This window comes from Pelodiscus sinensis, chromosome 21 (genome assembly GCF_049634645.1).
Source record: "Pelodiscus sinensis isolate JC-2024 chromosome 21, ASM4963464v1, whole genome shotgun sequence".
Classification (NCBI taxonomy): Eukaryota; Metazoa; Chordata; order Testudines; family Trionychidae; genus Pelodiscus; species Pelodiscus sinensis.
The window spans coordinates 19025771-19045774 of NC_134731.1; the positions used below are offsets into that span (position 1 = coordinate 19025771).

Here is a 20004-nt window from a genome sequence, read left to right on the forward strand (position 1 = left end):
CTCCCACCAGGATATAATCTCAGATGAGGAGGAAACCAGCTCTTACCTTTACTGGAGTGACATCACTCCTCAAAGCAACATGGCAACCTAACCATCCACTCCCAGAGCCAAGAGGCCTTTTACATGATTCTAGGATCCTAGGCCCTCCAGTGATGAAGGTGGGAAAATTCTAATGCCCAGAGGCCTGGGCTAGCACACAAATGCTGCCAGATAACACCATCTTCACAGGTGTCATCAAGCAGGGGCGCAGGCTTATTTTCTGATAACTTTCTTCAATTTAATTCTCACTCCATTCCCCAGCAATTTGGTTCCTATTTCAGACGCTATGGCCACAGCTTGGAACATAAGACACTGATGGTAGGTGCATGGACTGTGGAGCTTCCCCACTATTGCAGGGAGAGAGAGTAAAACTCTGAAGAGAGCAAAGGAGATGGACCAAAGGCATAGGCAGAGAGCCTAGAGAAAGTACTCACCATCATCACAAGGCTTGGGTCCAGACCTCTCAGGCCAAATCCAGACTCTTTTCTCCCTCTATCTGCCGCCAGACTCACCTGCAGCGAAGAGAACAGAGAGCCATACAGAAGCTGTGAGTGGATGGTAATGGTACTGCAGGGTGAGTCCAGAAAAGAATTAGCATGAGTCAGGTTAAAAAGAGCACAATAAGCTATCCACTTGTAACCATGACCCTCTATCTGACTTCATCTTCATCTCTGCAGGTCCACCACTCTGTCCATGCAAACAGCCTCTCACTGTGCCACCCATCTCAAGGGCCATTGCTTCTCCTGGGACACTGGAAATGAATGTTCATTCCCTGACGCACTGAGGCAGAAGAACTCTGTCCATTCCCAAACAGAGGGGCAGGGCTGGTCCCTTCCTACTCCTTTCCCTTTCACTGGGGGCTGCTCCCAATTCTGGGCAGCCAGCAGGAAAAAGGAACAGCCTTGGTTAGACACATTTAAGAGCAGAAAAATAAAAAAAACACTGAAATGTCCCAGCAGGAACATCTTAAAATGCCCAGACTATGATTCCTGAGAGCGATGTACAATTTGGGAAGCCAAACTTAATACCATAAAAGGGTCCCCAATTCCAGGAAGTGCTGAGCACTTGCAACTGAAAACTAGGCCTCCTGAAGGTGCCTTGTTAGGCAAAGTCCCCAGGCCCTCGAAAGACTTGGCCTCTACAACTTCATCAACAACACTGCAGGCAGTTTTCAGGGCTTGAGGCATTATCACAAAGACACTTTAGCTCTGGCATTCCCCAGCTCAGTGGAAAGCTACTGTGGATCTGGAAAGCATGTTTTATTGTTTGAAGACAGATTCAAGATCAGAGACCTGAACTGAGCAAGCAAGGTGGCCATGAGCAAACGGGAGCTTTTAGTCGAGGGGCGGGTCATCTCTGGCTGCACAAAGGGAAGGCTTTAGCGTTGGCAGAGCCTTTTCAGCACAAGTGAAGCCATGAGAGCAGCCCCAGCATACGGACAGTCATGCCTGCATTGTCAGCCAGGAGACAACATGAAAGAGAAAGTGAATTCTGCCAAGCCCAGTGGCATTGACAAGGGACTGAAGTGCCCGCAAGGGAGCCTGCCTAACTGATGGTTCTCCAATCATGTAGATGGTATCATGAGCTTCCGTAGGATCCCATCTACATGTTTTGTTAGTCTATAAAGTGCTACCAGACCATTTGCGGGTTTTTTCCTGTAACAGACTAACTCGGCTACCCCCGAAGGTTCTCCAATCATAATTCTCAACAGGGTGTGTTTCTAGAAAGGTCTCCCAGGGATCAGGGCTTAGCCCCACAAGGACCTGGAGGAAAACAAAAGTCACTGTAAGTTTGCATGTTCAAAAGCTTCACAACCAGAGTTACATCCAACACTCAGGTCATCTGAAGAAATGGGCTGTACCCACGAAAGCTCATGATCCCACTGACATGTTTTGTTAGTCTTCAAAGTGTCACCAGACTATTTGGTTTTTTTTTAAGTTTTTCCTGCAAGTTTGCAGATAACACAGACTGGGGGAGTTGTAAATAATCAACAGGACAGGTCACTAAGAGAAATCCAGGTTTCTTGCAGAATGAGGGACTCTATCCCAGAAAGCATGCACTCAAATTTAGGTGTCATGGTGAATCAGCTGAATGAGATCCCAGCATCATGTGGTGGCAAAAATGGCTACTGCAGCCCTTGGATGCACAAACAACGGACTCTCCTGCAGGAGCAGAGAGGTTATTTTACCGCTGTACGTGACACTGGTGCTGAGATCTGATGCCCAGTTCTGGTGTCCCTATTCAAAGATACTGATAAATTGGAGCAGGTTCAGAGCAGAGCCACAAGAATGAGTAAGGGGTTGGAAAACCTTCTGTAGACTCAAGGTGCTTGCTCTACTTAGCTTAAAGAGAAGCTTAAGATGTGGCTTGATCACCGTCCATAAATAACTACTTGGGGACCAATATTTGATACTGGGCTCTTCAGGCTAGCAGAGAAAGGTGTAACCCAATCTAACAGCTTCCAGTTGAAACAAGACAAATTCAGACTGAAAATGAGCTGCACATGTTTAACCAGGAGTGGAAGTAGCCACTAGAACTACTGATGGATTCTCCATCACTGGCCTTTTTTAAAATCAAGACGATTTATTTTCTTAAATTTAAAAAAAATGTTCTAGCCCCAGAGGAGCAGCTGGGACATTCTCTGGCCTGTGTTATCCAGGGGCCCAGACCAAGTGACCGCAACAGTGCTTTTTGGCCTTGGAATTTCTGACTATGAATGTAATGCACAGGGCAAGGCAGGCACGTGATGGTGGCGCATCAAGTGGCAGTAACAAAGAGGGCCTCCTTGTTCAGGTTTGCTTGTTCTAGGCACCGTGGCTTGGGAATGAAGTCTGCTGCTTAGAGCGCCGAGCTTGCTGTCAGTGCAGGACGAACAGCAGTAGCAGTGTCCTGTCAATCACAGCCCAACAAGGAAGTCAGACAGCTCAGGCTAAGAAGTTGCCCAGACTTGAAGGGGACTCTTGCTCACTTCTACAGAGCAAGAAGAACGCTCCAGCCACAGGGTACTCAAGCAGGCTACGTCTATCCTGCAAGGTTTTTGTGCAAAAACCTGCAGAGCGTCTGCACCTCAAATGCACTTTTGCGCAAGTAAATCAGCAGTAATACGGCAGAACAGAGGGCTTTTTCTGGTGTAGGTAAACCTCCTTCTACGAGGCATAACTCCTTTTGGTGCTAAAGGAATTGCACAAAAAGGTAGGTGTGGACACTCCAGAGGGGTTTTTGCACAAGAAATCCCTATCGGCAAAAGCACAGGTGCTCTGATGGCCATTCTGCGACTGGCCATCAGAGCTTTCTTGCGCAAGAGCGTCCATGCAGTGTGGACGCTCTCTTGTGCAAAAGCGCACCACAAAAGCAAATGCGCTTTGAGGTGTGGACATGCTTTTGCACAAGAAGTTTTTGTGCAAGAACTCTTCCACAAAAGACTTCTTGCGCAAAAACCCTGCAGTGTAGACATAGCCTCAGAGTCCGTCCAAGGGGCCCTGTGCCACTACAGATTCTGAACATGCAAAACAACCGCTTGGCGCCACTGCTCTCCCATCACTACCAGGCCCCCAGCTAGGGGACGGCTCCCTTTAACTCACCCTCAGATCAGCAGCTATGGAAACACCAGTAGGTTACAGGAACCCAAAAGAGAAGCAGGTTTAGAGTCACCAGCTTTGCCGGTTCTAGCCCTTCTGGCTGAGGTTCGAGCTGAGTAGAAACAGTCCAGAGCCACAGAAACCAAGGACATTTGAGGACAGGGAAAGGGCTTCATCAGGCTCAGGATAGCTATAGAGAAGAGTCAAGCCATTCAGACTGCCGCTCCTGGAGCAAGGGTCTGCCCAGATCTCACAAGCACTAAGCCATCATCATGTGCACTTCAACAGGAAGTCCTGGGCGCTTTCATGTCAACAAAGCAGTACCATGGATTTAGGCCCACTTAGTTTCTGGAGGAAGAACAATACATACCCTTTGCAAAGACCTTGCTTTCTCACCAGACACCACTGAGACTTGACATTTAGACAGCACCTGGGCTCTGAGACAGCTCTATCCATGAAATGTTTCCAACCCTGCACTGAGATCCAGTTTTCAGACTTACAGAAACTAAAAGGCGGATCCTCTTGGCACTGTAACAATTTGCTTATACAACAGCCTTAGTGTAAACATGCATGATTTATTATGAGCCTTGCAATATCTGATGTTTTAATACCAATCCTGGGCATGAACTTCCCATGATATGACCCTCTTGCTTTCATTAAGTAGTATCAGTCCTTCTGACTGCAAGAAAAAAAAAAGCCTGAAAATATGACCTGAGGAAACCCTACTGGGTCAGAAACCAGAAGGTAAAGAAAAAAGTTGTTTTTAAATTTAATGATTTTTTGGGCCTGACTCATGCATTTTGGCTGGCAACGTGTGTAAGGCAGCCATACCGCATTACTGGAAAAATGTCTGTAAAACAAGACGTGGTGCAGCATCAGACCAGATTTCATAGGTTTCTGTTTAGGCAGTGCTGAAATAAACACAAAAAATGGAAAGAAAAGGAACATCTCTACCATTGGCTCTGTGCCAGAACATTCCTAAACCATTACTAGGTCTGACTAACGTCATGGGGCACAGAATAAACTGTTTGGGGACAGGAACCATTTTGGGGGGGGGGGGGGTTTGTAGCAGGGATGCTAGAACAATTTGCATGGATGGTTACTGAGAAGTTTCTAGAGATGTAAAATCCCATTTCATTGGTTAACCAGTTATACATAATGCTTAACTGGTTAACCCACTGAGTGGCAGTGGGGAAGCACGCCCTCTCGCCCCCACCCACCCAAGCCGGTCTGGAGTAGTCCTGCCTGCGACGCTCCCAGAGGCTGCTCCAGCCGGCTAGCGTACCACCCGCCCAGGGTGGGTCCTGCAGTGCTGAAGCAGCCGCTGCCTACCGCAGTCAGGGAGATGCTCCAGCCCCTACCGGTTAACTGAAACTGGAAACCTCACATCCCCACTGAGAATCACTGAACCCAGCTGTAAGCCCCGTCTGACGGAGCCACTTCAGCCAGGGGTTGTGGCAGCCCCAGCTGCAGTTGCAACGCCCCATGGGTTCTCGAGTGCCTAGCACAAGAGGGGCCCAGTCAATGACTGGAGAGTTGGTGCTACCACAAAAAAGGAATCTTACATGAACACATTTGCTCTAAAATGTCTAAGAGCCATGAAGCGATGAAGTGAACACACACGATTAGTTGCATAAACGTGCACAAAAAGTTATTACTGCAGTTAATACAGGGCAGAAAGCGCACAAAGAGAGATCATCAAGTCCAGTCCCCCGCCCTCACAGCAGGACCAAGCACCATCTAGATCATCCCAGACAAATGTCTGTCTTACCCCGTGGTCCCCAACACGGTGCCCACGGGGGCATTCGTGTGCGCCCGCCACGTGCTCGGGGCTGGCCTGTCCCTGGGCACGTGGCACATGCACAGTGCTGGAGCCGGTTACAGGCACATGGTGAGCGCCGGCCCCGGGCGCTTGGGGGAGGGGGGCGCGCCGGCCCCGGGCGCTTGGGGGAGGGGGGGGCGCCAGCCCCGGGCGCGCGGCGCTTGGAGGGGGGAGGCGCGCAGTCCCCAGGCGCGCGGCGCTTGGAGGGGGGAGGCGCTGGCCCCGGGCACGCGGAGCTTGGGGGGGAGGGGGCGCCGGCCCCGGGCGCGCAGCTATGGGGGGGCCCCGCCCCCGCCCCCTGGCGCCCGGCAGGCGAACGGCCACGCCCCCTGGCGCCCGGCAACCTCCACAGGTTGGGGACCACTGGTCTAACCTGCTCTTAAATATCTCCAGTGATGGAGATTCCACAACCTCCCTCAGCAATTTATTCCAGCGTTTAATGACCCAACAGGTATGAAGCTTTTTGTGATGTCCAACCTAAACCTCCCTTGCTGCAGTTCAAGCCCATTGCTTCTTGTCTTATCCTCAGAGGCCAAGGACAACAATTCCCCCCCCCCCCCCCCCGCCTTGTAACAACTTTATGTACTTGAAAGTTGTGTCCCCTCTCAGTCTTCTATTTTCTAAACCCAACAAGCCCAATTCTTTCAGTCTTTCCTCATAGCTCATGTTCTCTAGACTTTTAACAATTTGTGTTGCTCTTCTCTAGATCTTTCCCAATTTCTCCACATCTTTCTTGAAATTTAGTGCCCAGAACTGGACACAATATTTCATCTGAGGCCTAATCAGCGCAGAGTAGAGTTGGAAGAATGACTTCCTGTGTCTTGCTCAGCACACTTCTGTTCATGCAGCTCAGAATCATGTTTGCTTTATTTGCAACAGAATCACACTGTGGACTCATTTAGCTGTCGGTCCACTCTGACCCCTAGATCCCTTTCTGCTGTACTCCTTCCCAGATAATCACTTCCCATTCTGTATGTGTGAAACTGATTGTTCCTCCCTATTTGTTAAAATCAAATCAAGAACAGCTTCCCCACAGTAGTGCTCTCAACCTTCTGAAATAAAAAATTGTCTCCAATGCAGTCCAAGAACAATTGGACTGCATGAGCTTAGTACATGCTTTCGTGGGTAAAATCTACTTCTTCAGGTGAGATGATTGTGAGTGGAGGAAAAAAGGGGACCCTCACAATAAGAAGGGACAGAGAGGGGGAAGTTATGTCAATTGTAGTCCCAGTGCAAATGAGGCTGAGTGTGCTGGAAGTGTCCCATACTTAGCTTTTGATGTCAATAGGGTGTTGAATGTAAGGAAAGCCAGGTTTATGTTAACCAGTTCAGGTCTGTTCAATAGAAGGGAGATGGTGTCAAATATGAAGGTCAATTCTACATAGATAGTTTTAAAAGGTTTTAACTTCTTAACTTAGTTTGTCTGACATGGCAAGTCCTAAAAAATAGAATGGCTGTGGTGGTCATAGTTTACATGTCCAGATGTACTGAAAGGAAAGGAAGTGCTGGAGCCACACACTCCATGATTTGAAATCATGATAGTGAAACCAAACAGGCACCTTTAATGCAGTGAGTGTGCCACAAATGTTCATAAAATCTTGTACCCTGGCTTCCCCAGCTACGATGGAGGGTCTAAGGAGGAGCCCACATTGTTTCCTGACATTGCAGCACTAGCCAAGCTGGCACAGCTCACAGGTTTGATGGCCACACCGGGCAGGCATATGGAAACTGGTTTTGGTATCTCACTCTCTGCACAGAAACAGGAACAATGTTACATCACATGCTTTGGTTCTGTTCTCTTGCTCTGTGACTTTGCAGGGCACCACACTGTCGTCATTGTTGTTCATGCTAGCGGCTGACTTGGACTGTGATGGACAGGCACGTCCTGCTGTTCTTGTCCAACCATAACCAATCCCCGAAGAAAGCCTTAGATCCCAGGTAGGGATGTTAAATATCAGTTCACTGAATAGAATTCTTATCAGTTACTCGACTAGTCTATAGTTCCTGGGGGCAGGGCTGGCAGTCAGTGCGTTCCACCCTCACTCCCAAGGAGCCCCCCTGCCACTCCACACTGGAGTTTAAAAACCAGCTCCCATCATGGACCGTCTGCCTGCTGCCCCGATAAAGAGGCATTAGCGCAGGGTGGCAGCAGCTCCTGTCTGTGTGTGGTGGTGGGGGGGGGGGGGGGTCCCGTGCTCCCAGATCCATCACAAGCCAAGACTGAGCTGGGCTGCTGGCCAGCCTGCTAAAAAATGCACGGGCAAGGTGGGGGGGCGTGGAGGAAATGCATGTAGTCTATAAGCTTCTGCTTACTGGTTAATCAACTACACTATTACATCCATAATCCTAGGGGAACCTGCCAAGATTTCAGGCCATGCCCCTTTCTGTATCTGAACCCTCCAACCCAGTTTTGACTAGAGTCCATTAGGAGCAATGTTCATTGCCATCTCCACACCAGGGGGCAGACAGAATTGCTGGGCCCCAGGGCAAGCAGGTGGGCTGGCTCTGCACCCCTGGAAGGGGCGTGGCCTGAGGTGGAATGGGCGTGGCTGGGGGGGAGCCAGCACAGAGCACCACTCAGACCACACCATGCCTCCCCCAGCCAGCCATCAGCGCTGCCCAGTAGTGGTTTAAAGGGCCCTGGGCTCCAACTGCCACTGAATTGCCAGGCCTGGGGCACTTGCCTCCTTTGCCCCTCCCCCCGCTGCAGGCCTGCTCACTACCAATTTTATCTGAGAAGGAAGGAGATTCGGATGGGCTGACTCCACCTGCAGGACCAGAGTTTGCTGGAGCATCTGCTGCCACCTTGCCCGAAGGATCCCCCGGGACTCACTATAGAGAGGCTCTGTCGGGACGAGCGGGATGGGCTCTGCCCGAGCACAGAGAACTGGGGCTTTCCAGTGATCCAATCCAGAACATTAGCCGCCAACACCTCTCACTCTCCTGGCAGAGGTCAGAACTGCTGCATTACCCTTCCTGAAGAAAAGCACCTCCAATGGCCTGAGACAAAGGTTCTCTGTCCAGACTCTCACACTACAGCAACAGTTCACAGCAAAAGATGCAACCTCCCCAGAAAACAGGAACTTCACAGCTTAACAGACACTTCTGCTTTCAGGGCCAAGGGACTTTTTCAAGCTGTTTTGTTGACATTTGTTGCAGATTGTCATGAGGTATTCTGTGTTACAGTGCCTGGTCTCCATGCAATAGTTTGGCTGGGAACCACCCAAAGTGGGTTGAAACATCGGAAACGGAGTCACTGAGCTGAGGGGTGAGTTTTCCCATAACAGAGCAGATGTGGATGCATCTTCATCCCGAGCCACGGATGCACACTTGCCATATCCTCTTACTACTATCCCTTGTTGCTTAGTTGGCAACCAGTGTCATCCTGCCTGCCTGCCTCTGTACTTCTCTGGACCCATCCTGACCAAATGTCACCTCCTACCCTATTGAAATGCTGGGATGCACAGTGATTCTGCATTTTGATAAATGTTTACACACCGCTGTCCTACTCCTGACAACTGACCAGTTCTGCCTCGTTCCTCACCCTGGTGATATACTGTGATTCAGGACTTCATTGCCCTCTGGAAAGAAGGGCAGGATCAGAAATACTTAAATGGCACTTAGCTCAGGGGTGCAAGGAACTATCAAAACCAAATGGGGATTCGATTTTATAGCTGATGCTTTTGAAATTGCGGGAGGAACTGAGGGAGCTTTTGACAAGAGAAACATGCAACAACAACGTTAAATTACAAGCATTAAAAAAAGGAATGTGAGAAGCATGATCTCCAGCTCATTTTCTTGTAAATATTCTCACTACTCGTTACTAGGGTCAAACTACCTGCTGAAGGAGTTGGCTATGACACGGGCATGCAGCAATGATCCCTCCGTAATGCCAACCAAAATAAACTTCAGAGCTATGGCTGAAGCATTCAAGAAATACATGCATCTGACGAAGTGGGTCTTTGCCCACAAAAGCTTATGCTTCAATAAATCTGTTAGTCTGTAAGGTGCCACACAACTCCTCGTTGTTCTTGCAGATTCAGACTAACACGGCTACCCCCGATACAAGAAATATGTGTTTGCTCATGATGTTTTAAAGCAAATCATACCTGTGAACTGGTGGAAGTCCCCCTTAAGCACTTGGATTCAGAGACTGTTAAAGCGATAATCTCACTTAACAGCAGTAGCTTCTTCTGCCGGTGTAGAAAGAATATTTTCTTCCTTTGCATTAATTCACTCCAAATTGAGAAATTGTTTGAGACCCAAAAAAAGCAAGAAAACTTGTTTTTCCTTTTCCAGATTATGAACAAACAGAAAAATGAAGGTGAAGACGACTGAGTTAACCTCAGAAACCAATATTTTAAGTTTCTCATGTTGACTTGAGTTGATCTGTTTTTTTTTTAATATTTAACCAATTGTAATTAAAAACAATTAACAAAACAAACCTGATTTTAAAAAACTTGAATGTTTAACTAACAATTCATATGCTTGTTTTGTTATATAATTACATGTTAGTTGTTGAAGAAAAAAATCCAGAACATATATCCATTGTTGCAGTAGTTAATAAAGCAATTTAAAGGTCTGTCTGGTGACATTCTCCTCTTAATACAGCATGACAAGAAAACCCTCCAAAGACTAATGGATTAACCGGTTACACTGTAGAAAGTTCACCTCCCAGTGACTTCATAAATAGGTTTCAGTTACTTCTGGCAAACCAAATAATCATCCATTTTCTGATATAATTGTAGAACTCATCTAAAAGTTTTCAAAATAAATCACCATTTAAAAATGTATAGTGTGTACCTTCTAAAAATGAAACCCACATCTACCTCAGAGCTGCGAAGATGGTTGCAACAACCACCAAGAATGCACTTTTATGTAGAAAACCATGATGGAATCAAGTCTTCCTGACTAGTGACTTAAATCAGTTTAATTTATATCAAATCCACTCTTGACCCCAGGCAGGCCATGGTGCAATTCTGCCTCCAAGGCACCCTGGATCCAGCCTTTAGATCCCAATATTGTTGTAACACGGGATTGTCCATAGTGGCATAGCCCAACACACTAGTATCAGATGAAAGAGCAGAGTGGACTTTCCTGGGGAGCTAGTTCTCTCCAAACAGGACTCCGAGAACCTTTGGACTCTGGGCACAGACAGAAGGGTCCTCCCAGGAAAGCGCATGCAGTTGTGGGAAGAACAGAGACAGGACACGAGGCTCCAACACCAACTTGATGAGTAACTTCACATGAACCTACGTTATCACCATGTTCTCAAACCCTGGTCTAAGACAGCTCAGTGTCTAGGGGCTGGGAGGTAAAAATCAATGGCATCAAGACAGTAGGAAACTGAAGCTCTCAGAAACTGAAGCATTCAGATGGAAAGTAAAGTTCCGCTCCTTGGTTTCGGTATCAAACATCAGTATTATATGGCCCAGCTGGGGCCGAACCACAGGAAAGGCTGTAATAAGCAATCAAAGCAGCCCCAGATTGGCTTATAAATAGCAATGCCTTTTGATGCCTATCAGCTGATCCTCCTAAGAGAAATCCTACTCCTTTAGACTCTCCTGCAGAGGACTGAGAGGGAATGTTTCTCTGAGTTAATACAGAATATTTACTTAGTCAGTGGAAGCCAAGCCCAATCTTGCAAAAGATAAGGTACCTTACCCACCAATGGACAATCATGATAGCTCTCTCAGGATGGGGGGCGGGAATGATTATTAGTTTAGCTGTTGGGGACATTAAGTTGGAAGGTGCACAAAACACAGAAGTCTGTCAACAGTGAAGGCTAGAGTGTGTATTTGCTCTTAGCCCCTAACACGAATCAGTGCTGATCCAGGAGCAGCCCTGAGAAACAACTGTAAAGGAACAGGTGAGGTCAGAGGGGAACAAATGAAAAACTTCTGTAGATTTGTTTCTTGCTTGGTCATAAGGTGAGCATCTTTTTTAAGCAAGTGTCAGGGGTTACGGATATGGTTATTTATTAGGTTCATGTATTAATGGAAAAGTAATAATACATAAAACATAGTAAGTACTACCTTTTGAGACTTCTCTTTTAGATGTCTCGAAGTTTATTATAGACAGGATGGCATTTTCCTGCAAAACAGAATATCTCAGTGAAAAATTATGCATTACAATCCAGAAGCATTTCCACCCCTTTGACTTAACTTCCCTCGATAACTGCAAGCATGGAAGGGAGAGAATATTTCTGTAGCTTTTTTGCAATTATGTGTTAGTTTTTAGTTACTTGGGAGGCACTCCCATACGACCAACGTGACTACCACATATTAAGTAAAACAAAGATTTCAATTCCATTTTAATTCCATTGTAATTTTTTTCTAGTTAAAAATAATTGTCTTAAATTTCGTTTCTTCATTTCCAGGCAAGGAAATGCCTATGACTTTCTAATGGACACAAACTGCACACTCCCTGAGAAGGAAGGAAGGCACATATCTTCAGCCCAGTATTCAAATCGGGTGCCTCCCCAACTAGTAGTGGAATAGGAAGTTGAGGTCCAGACGGCCCTGCCTTAAGGGGGAGAAGAAACCGTCCCAAGAGAAGACTCATGGTGCTCATAATAATGGCGATAAGAGTTTCACCCTTCATGATCACACAGCGCACAAGGTACATACATAATGGGTCTGGATGCTCGCCCAGTGAATCACAAGCCACTCTGCTGGGAGTCCCTGCACACAGCCATTGCAATGCACCTTCCAAAAAGCCAGGGATATGGGGCCATTATCATTCCCTCGGGCACTCACACCTGCTGTGGCTGTGATACAGCAGCACAGAATGCTGTCCTGGAGAGACACAAACAGCAAGGGAAGATGAAGCAAAATGCAGGACAATGTAGCAAGGGAAGAGGCGAGGGAAACACCGGAAGGGGCAGCTGGGAAGAAAAGCTATTGGAAAAGGAGAAGAATCTCAGTGGTGAGCTAGCGGATGATGGGAGCCTGCGTAGGAGGTGAGGTGAGAAAAGAACAACAGAAGAATAAAAGTAGGTGACTAGAAGTGAGATAGGGAAGGTTTCAGGTCAGGAGAAGCAAGCACTGTTAAGAGAAGGGAAATAACAGAAAGGAAATATCACTGGTGAAAGAGAGAATTGATCAGAAAGCTGAATTACGTGAAAACAGATCCCGAAACAGTAACTAGGAAGGCCACCCGCAAAGGATGTCGAGCAAGAGAGCAGAGCGAAGAGCTGTCAGGACGTCTTTTGCAGGACTGCAGTCCAAAGGTGCTAATGGGCAAGTGAGGGCCCCCAAGGTGAAGAAACCCCACTTCTGGATAGACTCAGTGAAGAAAGCTCTGGCCACAGAACATCGAATCCAAGGAGCATGTCCAGCAGAAGAAAGGCAAAGGCCAGGACAGCAAGAGCGGAGCTGGGCTTAGAGTCAAGCACAGGAAGAGTTTCTCCTCTGAAGTGAGAGTCTATTCATTGTAATCCCTTTTGTTCTCGCTGACAATTCACTTGGTACTAACTGCACAGCATGTTCAAGCTGACAAAGGTTAATGAGTTGGTAATCTACAGTGCATTACTGTAAGCAGAAAGTCCTTAGTAATGCTCCTGGTACAATCTGTGGATTTTTAACAGCTTCAAATTATCCCATTAGTTATGGTTACCTCTGCCTCTCCTTGCAGTGAGCATAGCCTCGCCAAATTGGATCACCCCACACACACCCATACCCCTATCAGTTACACAAAGTGCACTTGAGGGAAAACAAAGTGGGGAGAATGTTTGGGGGGGGGGAGGGGCAGAGGCAAGCCAACACCATCCTAACAGGCTCCTGTAAGGTACTGGTGGAGGAGTTGTTCAAATTCCTCCCTCAGAAGTGGACTAGAAATGGAAAAGTTTCACTGCCTCCTAGCTACGGTACAACAGTACAGCAAAGTATGTGATCTAGAAAATGTGACTAACTGACCCAGCTCTAGAAACTCACTTGTTCACCCTGCCTTCTCCTCAGAACATTACATAAATTTTCTACTTTTCTCTGTGAAAGTTACATTGCTGTAAACTAGCAGTGATTTACAAACCCCTTGAATGAGACTACTGGACTAGTGCCTGAACAAGTTGGTTTTCAGATAGTGCCTTAGCTTTATGCAAATCTCCTTACTCCTCTCCATGAATACCCTGAAAGCTACCCGAACGAAGAGAAAGACTAGTAACTAAGCAGACTCTCCATTCAAATCAGAATGCCCAAAGAGCACCCTCATACCTTGGACTTTGCACACTTCAATATAACCAAGCAAACAGGCCATATAGTAGTCGATCAGGAAGCCCCACCAACTCAAAGCACCCAACATGCATCCATGAACACCTGGACCACTAGAAAAGCTGGCAAAAAGCTGTCTCCAACCCTAGCCCGAGCCCGAGATGTTAGCCACAAGCTGCTCCAATCCATCCCGTGTTGGGGAGCTTTTGGCCAGGCTTCCTAAGCGACCTACTTCTTGACCTGTTGCCTCAGATACTTTGCTAAATAAACAGACGGACTCAGGCCAACGACAGCATAGGCCGTAGGGCAGGGGTGGCCAACTCGTTACAGGCAAAGAGCCAAAATAGTTGTGCATATAGCACAGAGGAGCTCCCCAGCACCCAGTGAGCTCAGGAAAACCCAGGGCTGTTTCTAGGGGCACAGCGGTGGCTTCATGAGCCAAGGAGGAGGCTTCACAAGCTGCACTTTGGGGGGGGGGGGGGGAGAAGAGACGCATGCAGTTCACGAGCTGCAGGTTGGCCACAGCTGCTGTAGGGAATCCACTGACACCTTGACAAACCTGTGAAGCCAACTGATGCCACTGCCAGACTCATCTCCTGCAGTGGGTTGGTGCAGCATGCACACGCTGGGAACTCCTCCAGAGAGGCAGTAGCAGGGGGCCTCCCAGAGGGCCTCCCACACAAGAGTCAGTAACCAGCCACACACATAAAACAAGCAACTTCCCAAGAGGGATAGGAAGAGGCAGCATTTTTCACCCATCGTAATGCTGTGGGAACGGGGAGAGGGAGGGAAAGGAAGAGACAAATATGCCCCTATAATAAGATTCTTCAACCACCACAGGAGTATGCATCGTGCCACCAAAGGGACAAGAAGACTGCAAAAGCCAATCATGCCTGTACAGCAGCTGTGAGATGGCCTACATGCCGCTTCTCTTAAACCCACACTGACAACATGGAATTGATCAAACCTGTCAAAACAGGGTACCCCACGGGATCTGGAAGACTGTAAACAACAATCACCTGCATCAGTCCAGTCTTTTCAATTTTGAAATCCCACCCAAACGAAATGGAAGAGAAGTTACCTTATTAGTATGACAAGTTCTACAGACAGTGCTGCCCAGATACTACATATAAGAGCACCCAGACTGGGTCAGACCAAAGGACCATCTAGCCTAGTGTCCTGTCTCCCAACAGTGGCCAGTGCCAGATGTCCCAGAGGGAATGAGCAGAATAGATAATCATCCAGTGATCCACCCTGTCACCCATTCCCATCTTCTGACAGAGCCTGGGAACACCCTCCCTGCCCATCCTGGCTAATAGCCATTGATGGACCCAACCTCCATGAATCAATCTAGCTCTTTTTGTGACCCATGTTTTGCCTAGCACTGAAGTTAGGCTTACCAGCCTATAATTTCTAGAATTCCCTCTGGAGCCTTTGTAAAAACTGGGGTCACATTAGCTACCTTCAAGTCATATGATAGAGAAGCTGATTAAAGCAATACATTAAATACCACCATTAGTAGTTCCACAATTTTATATTTAAATTCCTTCAGAACTCTTGGGTGAATGCCATTTGATCCTGCTAAGTTACTACTGTTTAATTTTCCAATGTGTTCTAAACCATCTGCTAATTAGGGATGTAAAATCCCATTTAATTAGATAACTGCTTAAACATGTTTGACTGATTAACCAACTAAAGGGTGCACAGGCAGAGAGCGCCCTGCTCCCCTGGCCACACTCAGGGGCTGCTCAAGTTTGGCCCAGTCCATGGAGGGCCCGGGCACATCGCAGACAACCCTTGTCCACAACATGCTCCCTTCGGTTAACTGGAACCAGTAAGCGTTACCCATTAAGAGTGATGCTTACCAGTTAATTTTTCATATCCCCACCTCTAAGGACACCTCAGTCCGGGACAGTTCCTCAGATTTGTCACCCAAAAAGAATGGCTCATATTGGGGAATCTTGCTCACATCCTCAGCCATGAAGGCTGATGCTAAGAAGTCATTTAGTTTCTCACAATGGCCTTATTCCCCTTAAGTGTTCCTTTAGCACAGGGTTTCCCAACCTATGGGTCGGGACCCAAATATGGGTCACCAGGTGTCTCTTAAGGAGCCATTCACACATTTTTTCAATTGCCCTGGGTCACCAAGTCGTCCTGAATTGTCAAAATGGGTCCCCATCTGGAAAAGGTTGGGAACCGCTGCTTTAGCATCTTGATCATCCAGTGACCCCAGGGGCCAGTTAGCAAGCTGCCTGCTTGTGTTGTACTTAAAAACTCCAGGGAAAAAACCCCACACACTTTTCTGGCTTTCCTACTTATATTTTTATACTTCACTTGTCAGAGCTTATGCTCCTTTCTATTTTCCACTTTTGAATTTAACTTCCACTTTTGAAATGGTGCCTTTTGGTCTCTCACTGCTTCTCCTTTACGATGTAGCTATGGGTGGCACTTTTTTGGTTCTCTTACGATGTTTTTTAATGGGGTACATATTTACGATTAGTCTCTATTATGGCATCTTTTAAAAGTTTCCATGAAGTTTGTAAGGATAACACTTTTGGCACTGAACCTTTTAATTTCTGCTTAACCGATTTCCTCATTTTGAGAAATTCCCTTTCTAAAATTAAATGCTATTGTGGTGGGCAGTTTTGGTGTTTTCCCCCTCAGCCGGGATGCTAAATTTTATTATGTTGTTACCAAGCATTTCAGATATACTTACCTTTTGGACCAGATCCTGTGCTCCACGTAGGGCTAGATCAAGAATTCTCTCCCCCCTTGTGGGTTCCAGGACTAGCTGCTCATAAAAATCAGTCTCTGCCTCCCATACCAAGGTGACATGTACCAAGCCAATTATGGAGAGTTTCTTTTTTATTTTTATAACCTCTCTAATCTCTGAGCACTTCATGGAGACTATTATCATAAACATCAGGTGGTCAGGAATATATCCCTATTGCTATATTCTTTTTATTCAAGCATGGAATTATTATCCACGGAGACTCTATGGTTCAGTTCGACTTATAAGATTTTTGATACTGATGCTTTCTTTCTCATACAGTGCCACTTCTTCACCCGCACAACCTATTCTGCCCTTCTGATATATTTTGTAACTTAGTATTTGTGTCCATTGATTATTCTCATTCCACCGAGTTTCTCTGATGCCTATTTCATCAATATCCTCATTAAATACAAGGCCTCTAGTTCACCTGCAATTATTTGTTTTGGCATTTGTATATAAGTATTAAAAATTATCTTTAACTGCCTGCCACTATCTGACAGAGTGAAAGGAAGGGGACATATCCCCTCAATGCACTTTCCAACATACCACTCTCTGGTGCTGGACCACTGCATTCAATGGAAGTGCACCCACTGAACTCAGTGAATGCAGGGAACAAGTTTCTACTTTTCACACAACATGCTTTCTGAGCTAATGGCATAAAAGTATCAGAGCACGTCAGTGAATAGGCACTGGGACACAGAAAATTAGATACACCTGGGCCTCCTGACAAATGTGTCAGGGAGAGCAGGAGTGGCAGGAGAAGCACTAGAAGTCCTGCAGACCTATTCCACCAAAATAGACCCTTGAATAGTTCCAGTCCAACAGTCCATAGATGGAAATATCAGTTCCAGGAGCAACTACACCTTTGAATGCCTCCTCCCCACCAACTTCCTTGAGAGCATTTATTTAAGGTTTCAGGGTTTCAACTGTCACCTCTCTTGGGGAGAGATGCAAGTCTTCATCCCTTTCTAATCAGGAGGTTAAACTGCAATCCCTGTGCAAGTCACTGCAATTTCCCAGCAATTCTGACTTGGGTAAAAGTAGTTGTGGTTAACACTTTCTCTACAGTTTCAGAAGTGCATGCTAGTTACCAACCAGTCTTCACAAAGCAAACAGTATTTATTCTTAGGGCAAATGCATTACAGAGAAAAAAGGCCATATCACGCAATAAGAGTCCCTACATACATGGTACTGCTTACCAGAGGTTACACAGCAGTCTTACTGAGTCTGAGCAGGGCAAAGTCTTTCCAACCCTTCCACAAGAGTTGGGCTCCCCCTTAAACAGAAGGTCTGTCTGTTTGCTAGATTAGACAGAAGCCCTGAGCCCATTTACAAACAGCTATTTTACATCAAAATCCATTCTTTGGCTGTTAGTCTTTGAAAAACCCAGTTTGAACCAGCATATGCAGCTGCCCTCATGGAGACAGGGCTCACTTCCACCGTTCTCTGTTCTTAGCAGAATGGAGGCAACTTTTCCCCCCACTACAGTTCTACACAAGCCCTAGCCCACACTGCTATATAAACCACCCACACACTTAACAAAACATGGCCCCCAAAGAAGTTGCATGTGGTTTCAGTATGTGTCTGAAATTGATCGCATTATTCAGCCCATGTCACTGGGTCAAACTAAAACGATCTTTGACATAACCCCAGGGCATGTTTAGTAAACAAAAGAAGCTATTGCACCCACCCTTCCCGGCTAGGATCCTCAAAGCATTAAAACTGGCTACTGGAGCAAGTGCCACGATTACAGCTGCCACCCGCAGCATTTCTTGGAGCCCAGGCTCATAGATTTACACACACAACCCCCACGCGCACACACCCCTCACCTCACCCCCCCGCCCCTCCACACACACCCCTCACCTCACCCCCCCCGCCCCTCCACACACCCCCACCCCTCACCTCACCCCCCCGCCCCTCCACACACCCACCCCTCCCCGCCCCTCCACACACACCCACCCCTCACCTCACCCCCCCACCCCCCCACGCACACCCCTCACCTCACCCCCCACGCCCCTCCACACACACCCACCCCTCACCTCACCCCCCCGCCCCTCCACACACCCACCCCTCCCCGCCCCTCCACACACACCCACCCCTCACCTCACCCCCCCACCCCCCCACGCACACCCCTCACCTCACCCCCCACGCCCCTCCACACACACCCACCCCTCACCTCACCCCCCCGCCCCTCCACACACCCACCCCTCCCCGCCCCTCCACACACACCCACCCCTCACCTCACCCCCCCACCCCCCCACGCACACCCCTCACCTCACCCCCCACGCCCCTCCACACACACCCACCCCTCCCCTCACCCCCCCGCCCCCCCACACCCACCCCTCCCCGCCCCTCCACACACACCCACCCCTCCCCCCGCCCCCCCCACACACCCACCCCTCACCTCGCCCCCACCTCACCTTCCCCCTCCGCACACCAGCCCCTCCCCAGGTCACCTGGAAGCGGCCTCCCGGCCAGTCTCCGCAGGGCAAGTGGCGGTGCCGCCCCCGCGGAGGCCCCGGGACGCTCGCAGCGCGCGAGCCCCGGCGGGGGGAGGGGCAGGCCGAGGCGGGCCGGACGCAGAGAAGCCCCCCGCCCTAGAGAACGGGCCGGGCTGAGCGAGGGGCGGGGCTTGGGGGCGTGTCGGGGACGCGCGCACGGCTCCGCCTGCCGGGGACGCGGCCTGCACGCGGACGCGCCGCGGGACACGTGCCGAGGGGGCCTGGGGGCGGGGCCGCGGTAGGCCCGCGCGGCGCTGGGGGGAGGGGGGACTGGCCCCAGAGCGAAGGTCTCACCGCGGTCCGTCTCCACCACTCCAGCCCCGCCGCGTACTCCTCCGCGCGCATAACCTGCCGCTCCAGCCAATCAGCGCCAGCCGCGCCGCGAGCCAATCACGAGTGGAGTCTCCTCCCGCCCGCGGCACCGCCCAGCCTAGGCCCGCGGAGATTGGACACGCCCCCGCCTCGCCAGCCTATCGGGGGTCCCAACCCGAGGGGCGTGATCACATAGGGGCACGTCCAGTGATCGATCACAGCGCGTCCCCCGCGAGCCAATGGAAACCCGTCTCCTCCCCGGCAAGGCCCCGCGCTCATTGGCGGCTCAGCCTGCTGCGTGCCTACGTCACCGGAATTGGACGGAGCACTTCCGGGGCCGCGCGAGGGGGCAGCATAGTGGGCACGGTCTTCATGTCACTCAAGAGGCCTGGTCCCGCCCCCGGCCTGCAGGGCGGGTGGACAGTGCGACTGGAGACTCGCTCCGGCCCCGCCCTCCCGCGCACGTGGCTCTGCCCCTGCCTGTGGCCCCCCCAGCTCGCCCGGCTGCGGGGGCCTCGGGGGGCGGGCCTGCAGGGGGGGCTCAGGGGAGGGGGCGGGGGGCTCAGAGCAGGCCTGCAGGGGGGGCTCAGGGGAGGGGGCGGGGGGCTCAGAGCGGGCCTGCAGGGGGGGGCTCAGGGGAGGGAGTGGGGGGCTCAGAGCGGGCCTGCAGGGGGGGGCTCAGGGGAGGGGGTGGGGGGCTCAGAGCGGGCCTGCAGGGGGGGGCTCAGGGGAGGGGGTGGGGGGCTCAGAGCGGGCCTGCAGGGGGGGGGGC

General features: G+C 49.4%; 1 protein-coding gene across 7 annotated transcripts in view; it reads right to left on the reverse strand.

Moving 5' to 3' along the window:
• Window positions 1-19311, reverse strand: part of MTMR4 (myotubularin related protein 4) — a 63165-nt gene extending 43854 nt beyond the window's left edge. For 2 of the 7 annotated variants that reach the window (XM_075905063.1, XM_075905060.1), the window contains exons 1-3: window positions 18876-19104; window positions 11475-11532; window positions 474-551 (exon numbers count right to left, since the gene is read on the reverse strand). In XM_075905063.1, coding sequence (XP_075761178.1) covers window positions 474-479 — 6 coding nt within the window. In that variant the 5' untranslated portion in view covers window positions 480-551; window positions 11475-11532; window positions 18876-19104. Of the gene's footprint in view, window positions 1-473; window positions 552-11474; window positions 11533-18875; window positions 19105-19214 lie in introns of those variants that run through there. The other 5 variants (XM_075905059.1, XM_075905058.1, XM_075905065.1 and 2 more) reach the window with 3 other exon arrangements.
• Window positions 19312-20004: the final 693 nt, after the last annotated feature.